The 9,386-nt window shown below is 37.6% G+C and overlaps 1 protein-coding gene across 1 annotated transcript; it reads left to right on the forward strand.

Moving 5' to 3' along the window:
* Positions 1–1,137, forward strand: LOC105056572 (sphinganine C4-monooxygenase 2). Its single transcript, XM_010938812.3, has 2 exons — positions 1–293; positions 386–1,137. Exons 1-2 carry the CDS (start codon positions 72–74, stop codon positions 926–928), a joined length of 765 nt encoding a protein of 254 aa, XP_010937114.2. The 5' UTR covers positions 1–71; the 3' UTR covers positions 929–1,137.
* Positions 1,138–9,386: the final 8,249 nt, after the last annotated feature.

A 9,386-nucleotide genomic window follows, 5' to 3' on the forward strand; every position in this document is an offset into this window, starting at 1 on the left:
TCCAAAAAGCGAACTTCTCTCCCTCCTCGACCTCCTCTTCTCAAAGGTCTTGCTTCGATTAGCTACATCCGATGGATTTCGTTCCTTCTGATGAGGTTTTGGGCATTTTTGTGCCCATTGCCGTCTACTGGATCTATTCGGGTATATACATGATCCTTGGCTCCCTCGAGAAGTATCGGTTACACTCGAAGAAAGATGAAGACATCAAGAACTTGGTCTCAAAGCGTGAGGTTGCTAAAGGGGTTCTGCTTCAACAACTAGTGCAGGCTGCCATTGCCTTCCTTGTTTTTAGTGTACGTACGCATGAACAAACTCCATCTATGCACTCGGTCTTATGACACATTATATTCATTTCCTAAACTATAAACCTTGGCAACCATTGCAGCTAGGCAGAGATGATAGCACGACCACCTCAAATGTTCAAACTCCAATCACTGTGATTGTGAAACAGTTCTTCATCGGTATGTTTGTTATCGATACATGGCAATACTTCTGGCACAGGTACATGCACCTCAACAAGTTCTTGTACCGGCACATCCACTCTTGGCACCACCGGCTCGTCGTCCCCTATGCCTTTGGGAGCCAGTATAACCATCCGTTGGAGGGGTTCATCTTGGACACCCTCGGTGGAGCCCTGGCTTTCGTCTTATCGGGCATGACACCTCGAACGTCCATCTTCTTCTTCTCCTTCTCCACCATGAAAGGTATCGACGATCATTGCGGGCTGTGGCTTCCAGGGAATATATTCCACATGTTCTTCTGGAATAACACAGCATACCATGATGTCCACCACCAGCTCTATGGCAACAAGTACAACTTCTCTCAGCCATTCTTCATCACCTGGGATAAAATTCTCGGAACTCACATGCCTTACACCCTGGAGAAGAGAGCCGGTGGAGGTCTGGAAGCAAGACCAACAAAACGCTAGCTGATACCAAATCAACAAGAGCGAGTCTGTTCTTTTCTTTATATATCTCTAGGTTGTGATCTGCTCTGTCTAATAATATTGTCATTTCTGTCTTCCTTTTGATGTAAGGGAGGAAACGCCAACCAATTTGTAACTTGACCGTTTCTGTTTCCATACTGTAAACTGGACAAGATTCATATCCAATATTAATAAAAAGACTCTTACATTTGTCGTTATTTCGAGAAAAGCTTTTGCTATTCTACTCCATCAAATAGAATAGCAATTAATGAACATTTGGTATCAATAATCGCCTGCCATATATTCTCAATCAGAAAAAAAAAAAAAAAGGAAAGAAATCAATGCCTGCCACGTCTCGGAATTTTTGGAAGACCCTGAGAATATTTTCACCATTGTGGAGAGGATTAACCCTATCCATTGTGCAACATCCCATCCGGGATGCATTTGTTGACCGTCACGTACTGAAACTCTGGATTCTCCATTTTTTAACCTCTCAACGTTCTTGACAGGTTCTGTCTTGCACTGTAACTACCCTTCAATAACCCAATATCTCTAGTTCAATTCATACTCCAAAGGGGGAGAAAATAGAACCCGGCTCCTAAAATAGAGAGCTTATATGTCATATTATATAATTAATAAAAAATTTTAATCAGATTGAGGAATTGTAATTATTCATGTAGCCTCTCACATACATCAAACGAGCTAAATATGTGAATAATCATGTACTAAGCATGTGCCACGCGCGGTCTATCTATTTTTATGGAGTAATGAGCAGAAGAAACACGTTGACGAATACATTACCACATGTTGCAGGAAACACGTACTTCGTATATACCACCGTATAATACTCACCATATAATGCTAAGTTATGCAAAGGCCGGTATTTAATTACTCACCGAAGAAAACAATTCAAGATGCGAGGTTTGGCGGCTCCTACGTATTCGTTCATAAAATATAATAAAAAGGAAGCAGTCATGCAGCGCTCTATTTCGTTGACTTGTTGGTTAAACCTTTTTTTTTTTTTGCCCGGACAATATTGGTCTTCCATGTGCTGACTTGCACCTCGGAATGTTCTCCGTGGAGGCGGGTACACACCTTGCAGTCTTCGTTTGACTTGTGAAAATGATTGTTGAGCTAAGCCTACAGCTGTCCGAAATTGACGCATAGTGACAAGAGAAACCATTGCAAGTCTTCGTTAGACTTGGCCTTACTTCGTCGCCATCCGCATTGCGAGGGTGTTTAGCGATTGGTTGGAAATTTCCTCCAACTCAGGCCATGATTCCATCAACTCCGGAAGACAAGTAATCCTCAGTTTTCTTGCCCAATCCAGCGCAACGCGCGCCTCGACATAATCCAGCAGCCTTTCAACCATCACCTGACCTATAATCAGATACAGTTGTAACGATTCCTAGCTATCAGCCCATTTTGCCAGGATCTCTAGGAATCGTAATTATTAATCTCTCCAACCACATGTCCTTCTTTATCAGTGTAACTCCTAACTTTTCATAACCTTGACATAGTACTGTAATTCTATTTCGCATCAGTAACATCAGAGTTAGGCTTTCCCAGGCTCATTTACATACAAAAAAAAAAAATCTATTGCAATAAAATGATGACGGCTACGATGATGGTAACAACAATATCTAATGAGCCAGTCATTTTGATTATCCAAAATAAATCTTTCACCCACACAAATCTCAAAGCATGGAAGGATAAAATTCTCACACGTGCAGTGCACATGAGGTAAGGAAAGCAAGACTCTTGATGGGAGCCTTTCTTTACTCGAACTCCACCAGAGAAAGGGATTAGAGCTTGCCGAAAAATCCATAGATTTTGCCATATAAATAGATCTATTCCCCTTAAAAACTCCACCGTAGAAAGCCTCTCATGGTTTCCGATTTTGAATTTTTCGTCTAGTCTTCTCCGTGGAATTTCATCGGAGGAAATATCGATTGCCCTCGTTTGGCCTTGCCGGATGTAGGTAAGATGTTAAGCCTTTTATTCCTCTTTTTTTCCGAGCTTCTTGCCGTCAATTGGAACCGGCGAACCATCTGTTTTGGGCAAGAACAGGATCTTCCCTATTTCGAACCCTTTTTCTTTGTTTTGCCAACCATCGACAACTATGGACACTATCGGGTTCATCTCTCGATCGGTGCTAGGTGCCACCATTGCTCGCCAATCTGAGTTTCACTGCCATAGCCAGATGAAGAGGGGAGGGAAGAAGGGACTCGGGTGCCCTATTTTGGAGAAGAAAAAGAGAGTGAGAAGTTCACCTCTCTCTTCTCTCCCTTTCTTCTTTTATTTAATTTCTCTCTCATCCTTATTACTAACTAGGTTGAAAAAATATATACATAAAAAAAGAAGAGAGAGATTTTCTCTTTCTTCTCTCTTCCTCTCACCTTCCCACTAGCTTTCTCTATCTATAAGTTTCTCTCTCTATGATTTTCTCTCTATATTTTATCTCTCTTCATAGATTTCTCTCTCTAAAATCTTCTGAACTGGTGGATGGTCCAGATACCTAGACAAATTAATGAAAATCATGATTAACCTTAGGAGGGATTTCTCAAACCATATTGTGTGAACAGGGGTTCTGGGCTAATATCATACAACCACCTACCTAAATTTCTATAATTTTCATGCAAGGGTCTTGGATGTTTACAATTGATTTAATGGTTGGAGTGGCTCCATAGATGAGCAATTGCTGAGGAAATATGATATTGAGTCGAACACTTTGCCCCCAGATTCATAAACTGAGGATTATGTCGATGTTTATTGTACCTCAGTCTATTATCAGTTGAGATGAAGATTCTTAGACATGAACATTGATATATATGTTTATTTTTTCACTGCATAATTTTGATTTCTTATGGTTGATATTTGTTTTATGATAGTCGGTATGACTAAATATATTTTCTATATTATATATTTATATCAAATATTGATTAGTTTTTTGGATGATTTGAGTTATGATACCATCTATTCAGAATCTTGAAAAAATATAATATGATATGATATTTTTTTGGTATAATTGAGATTTAATAAATTAATGATAAAAAAAAAATGTTTGGACTAGCTATATTAAATTATGAATACTTTCATCATGAACACGTGATACTATGATTAGCCCACCATGGGCAGAAATATGGCATTGTGGATAGTTTGACATAGAAAGGCATATGATATTATAAATAGCCCATCTTGCGTAAGAACATGGCACTGAGAATAATCCACTATGAACAGGAATGTGGTACTTCAGTTTGTCAGTCACGGGCTGGAGTGTAACTATGATTAGTCTAAAATCCTAAAGATAACTGTTAAATGATCCAGATCACATTAATGAGATAAGAATGATGAGACATGAACATACAATCAAGTAAAAGAGGTTTTGCTTAATTATATATATATGGCATATCACTTTTGAAAAAGATGGATATTTGATAGTATATGATGCATATTTTGTGTAATCTTTATTAGATTATATGGGATACTTGACATAAGATTTTGTGATTTATATTCTTATTTATTTTTTTTAAATCATACTACTATATTGGTATAAGTATGTAAAAATTTTTATTGGACTGTAAAGCTCGTAACACTTCTTTTTTCTTTTCTCAAAGTTACAGGATACTTGTATTTGGCTAAGGTTGGAATCTTAATTTGAAAGAAATGATTAGATAGAGCATCATCAATGGTAGTTGGATTATCAGGTATTGTAAATTGTATAAGATTTTATATTTATTAATATGAAATATTTATTATAAATTAAAATCAATAGTATTGTTTATAGGATCTTAATATTGTTATAAATTTTTATGCCTCATATATTCTTTAAAATCTTATCCTAAGAAGTATGCGGGCGTCACATGACCGATTCGCATGCTAGGTTTGGGGCATAACACAATAATAGTGACATCAATATTAATGGAAAAAATTTGTTCTTGATTGCAGAATTAGGTGGCCTCTACTATTGGCCAGGTGGGCGGGCTTCTGGCCTGTCTTTGAACATCAAGAGTTCAAGACCACATTGTGCTAGCCTAAGAGGAGACGGCCCATGCTCAGTTTTGATGATCATTGGATCTTTAAATTTAGTATTTGGTTACTTTGTAATGAATTATATATAGCTAATACATCATGACTAGCTATATATCAGGCTTCTTTATGTGCACGTGGACAACTCTTTTGCAATGTCAGAAAGATATCGGTGCAACGTTTTGAAATTAATTTTCCATCGTCTGCCACCTTCCATTTATGCAGGATTTTGGAAATTATCCAATGTTGCAGTTTTAGAGGATAGAATAAACTTCATGGTTAAATTTGCTGTCAAAATAAGTGATCACCTTTTAGCACAAATAAGAAAGCCCTTAATTTGTTTATAAATCCAGTACATCCTCCTAGCCTTTCAAACAAATATAGGTAGCCCCTACCCTTCACCATTATTGTTAGTTCTAATCAAATAATCATTAAAAACTAATATTGCATTTTCAGCCAACCTTATGTGCTTTGGTGGGAAGAGGTTCCAAGTTCAATTATTGTAGAGTCAACATGAGATAGGATGGCAACCACATGATGCACATTGTTAACAATGACAATGGCTCTCAAAATTCAAAGTGGATTGGTGAATAAGTTGTGTGCATGGAAACTATGGCCAGTCATGTAAGTGGATTGTCATGAGATAGCTAGGAAAGGAACCGGACATCCAATACACAGCTAACAATGTTTGACCATGACTTGGTGGCCAAAAAAATTTATGCTTGGCTGATGAAATGTGAAAATGTAGTAATTATGCTGCCCCATGCACACTGGGTACGGCTAGCTAGCCCTCGTTCATTACTGTTAGGGGGTAATACGTTAACCACTACAGATTGATAGAGATGGTTAAAGCCTTCGATTCTACTTGACAAGGTGCATCTTGAGATTCCGTTGAAAGTTGGTCTGAAAGAACTGTCAATTAAGTGTCTTTGAGAAGCGCCTACAAGAAAAGAAGACAAATGATACCACACATTGCTAGAAGGGGTAGAACCGATCCCCCCATAGGGGTTCGGTAACGAAATCTACCTTCATCGACCACTGGACAGAATCGATCCCCTTTAGAGGGATTCTGCACCGCTATGTCCTCCTCGATCTCTACCCAGAATTCAAGTAGAAGAACATCCGGTGATCCCTCCTGTTGATCCGAAAGGCTCTGCCATCTGATCGTGTTGCTCTGCTTATCTGTTGCGCACCATATTTTATCACTATCTCTTTCACGGCTAACTGCGTGCCGAGTCAATTTATAGCTGTTATTAGAGGTATTTAAATACCTCACATGGCTCTATGCGATAGAGTACAGTTATAATGATCCTTTGTCTTTTCACCTTTGACCTCAATCCTCTTTTGGAGAGACTTTGACTAAAGTGAAGGCATCGATCCCCTAATACAGCCATATATCCCCATGCCTCATCGAACCATACGATGGCCGATCTCCCTCTCAAAGTAACTTCTGAGCACCGAGTATTGAACCAGAAAAGGTGCAACTATTCTCTAAAATTTTTGGCCAAACCTTACTCCTAATCAGACCAGGGTCTTTTACTATTACAACTAATCATTTCCAAAAGGTTGGCCTCTATAATATTGACCCTCCAAACAGACCCCTGCAGGAAGCCTTCTGGTGTTCGTACACCCACCACCGATCCCGATCCCGATTCCTACCAACTAGTGGATGGACGAACTCGAGCCAATCAGTCGATCTCCCTCTTTGATCGATGCCCCCCATTTAATAGTAGAAACTCCTGTTGGTCCTCCGACTTCGACGACCAAAGAGGGATCAGGCACTAGACAGCAGACAATCGCCCCACGAACAAGCCTAAAGGTTAATAACGATTTTTGTCTAAATATGTCAAGTCAGGATACATCACCGCCATTCCAGTCACCGCCTACATATCTACAAAGTCTTTGTCATGTCGCCTCCTTTATCAACTGCACGTCAGGCAAAAAATGACTTACCAACTGACATAATTTGTACGGCTCATTATCATCAACTTCCTAAATGGAGGTAAGAAAGAGATCCTCAGGTATGTCCCACGTGTGCTCAATACCCTCTATACTCTCTTGCAACTCCCTCTCCTTCTCCTCTATTGTGCCAGATTTCTGATTTGTCCGTTAGAGGGTCCTCGCCGGAGTTAACTCCAGTCAGTACTTATTTTGAAGAAATGCTATTCCGGTGGTCCCTGGCTTATTCCAGTCATGTCCGTACATAGTCGGAAATCTTCCGCAACAATTACATATATATATATATATATATATATATATATATATATATATATATATATATATGTTTTGAGTTCTTCTCTTCTAACATTTGGACTGGATGATTTTGCATTATTAATTGGTTTGAAATCATCAATGGTGCTCCTAATATTCCTCTTCATTGTTTCAAAAAAATGAGTTTGAGTATAGATGCAAACCACATGGTTTGTTTATAATGAGACCTCCCAAATCTAGCTAAATAAGATTCGTATACAGGATTGCATTCAAGTTCCACGAATCATAAGTTTCCACATGAACAATATGAAAGAAACTACTGCACCTAGGATTGTTTAATGAAGATACGCTTTTAAAAAAATTGTGAGGATAAAGCTGCTTTCAACTGAATGACTAATATTTGGCATCCGTAGCAAATCCCATATCCATTATGACAATTTTTCAACCTAGCTTGTAGCATTTTTCATGCGAAGCTGACCATCGATCAGCTCATATCCTGGCCTGTCCTAAACGTTCAAATAAATCGTCTATGCACCGTGAGATATTGTCAAGTCCTGGGAGCAAAGGTGAAATAATGTGAACATAATGACCGATAGCAGCAACTTGAGAAAGGCTTGGAAGCAGACCATGGAAACCGTTAACAATATTTGACCATGACTTCATATAATATTTAGCATTGACTACTCCATGTGGCAGTGCTTAATTATTGCACGCAAAACCTACCCGTGGAATGATATTACTGCTAATTCTTTAATAAATAGTTGGCTGCCAAAAAGAAAAAGAAAAACGCCGATGATACCTGGCTCTAAAACGACCCTTTATTAATCCTCCTACATCATGAGCAATAAGGCTATATATTGACGTACTTGTCCTTCAAGACCCCGCGGTGTTTGGTAGTTGCACCAGAGAACTAATTAATCCCTGTATGGCTGTGTCTAACTTGTGCTTCTTTGTGTCCCTGTGTGTGCCTTGGTCACACCAAAAAATGATCACCCTTTGGTACTGCTTAAACTCGAAATTGAAAACAAAAAAGAAAGAAAATTCATATTTTCTTTTTTTAAAACAAACTTCATATAAATTCTGAAGTGAAAAGGAAGAGAAAAAAAAAAAAAAAGAAACACCCTATATTAAATTGGAATTAGATTTATCAAATTTATTTACCAATTGTTAACAGAATAATTCAACAATTGTTGAACTAAATAGGGGATCTAGTATCCCACAATTAGGATTAGCTAAGATCGATTCTACTCATTTTATAAGTATAAAAATTAGTAAGGGTGTCTATGAAAAAGGAGGAGAAAACTTTGAACTGAACGTGAGGTCTAGGATCCTGCAATTAGAAATAGCTGACTCTAATTTGTTCATGCTTGTGAATACAAGCAAGGATGTTTTTTGTGGAAGAGGAAGAAGAAAACTTTGAACAAAATATGGGATCTCGTATTCCACAATTAGAATTAGCTAGAGAGACTGTTTATGAATAGGAGAAACAGTCTGCAAACTCCAAATTTAGGTCCCAAGTTATAACCTTATCTAATATTTTGTTAAGATATGAATTAAAATATTAGATACCAATAAATCTGTAAGTGTAGAATTTTCAAATTATCGAGTTTAAGTATTGTAATTTATCTTGAATTTTAAAAGAATTTTTGTAATTTACTTTATTCCTCATGCGTAATATGGATAGCAGTTATTAGTTTAGCTAGTTGTCTGGTTGCGCCTCATATTTCATGAAAGATGTCTCTACACTCTGATTATTGCTATATACTACTTTTTGATGAAATATAAATTATCCATCTTACTAAAATATATGCTGGGTGTGCGTACAAGTCCCATTCATATCAGAAAAAAATAAATTACCCATCTTTTGCATATCACATATAAAAAAATATTAGACATTATTTGATATTCTTGTATTTGGATTGCCTTCGATTGCATTTGGTAGCCAGTAATCTATTCATATTGCTGGCAATTTAATATAACAATCTGAATTATTATATTTGATATACTTTTTAGATGGTAATTTAGATTATTTTGGTGATTCAAATTGTCTCATGAGAGGTAATCTATATTATCTTGAGGAGGAATGGCTATTCAGATTATCATTTCTTAGACAATATTGCAATAAAAATTTTGGACAAAATTATCTCTAAAAAAAATCACACAAAACTCATTGCCCAACCCTCCCCCTCCCCCTACCCCCCTCCACGTGCGCCTCCAACCA

Source organism: Elaeis guineensis, chromosome 13 (genome assembly GCF_000442705.2).
Source record: "Elaeis guineensis isolate ETL-2024a chromosome 13, EG11, whole genome shotgun sequence".
Taxonomy (NCBI): domain Eukaryota; kingdom Viridiplantae; phylum Streptophyta; class Magnoliopsida; order Arecales; family Arecaceae; genus Elaeis; species Elaeis guineensis.

Coding starts and splice junctions, on each gene's coding strand:
- LOC105056572 (XM_010938812.3), top strand. CDS start 72: ATGGATTTCGTTCCTTCTGATGAGGTTTTGGGCATTTTTGTGCCCATT. Junction 294..385: donor TTGCCTTCCTTGTTTTTAGT/GTACGTACGCAT, acceptor CAACCATTGCAG/CTAGGCAGAGATGATAGCAC.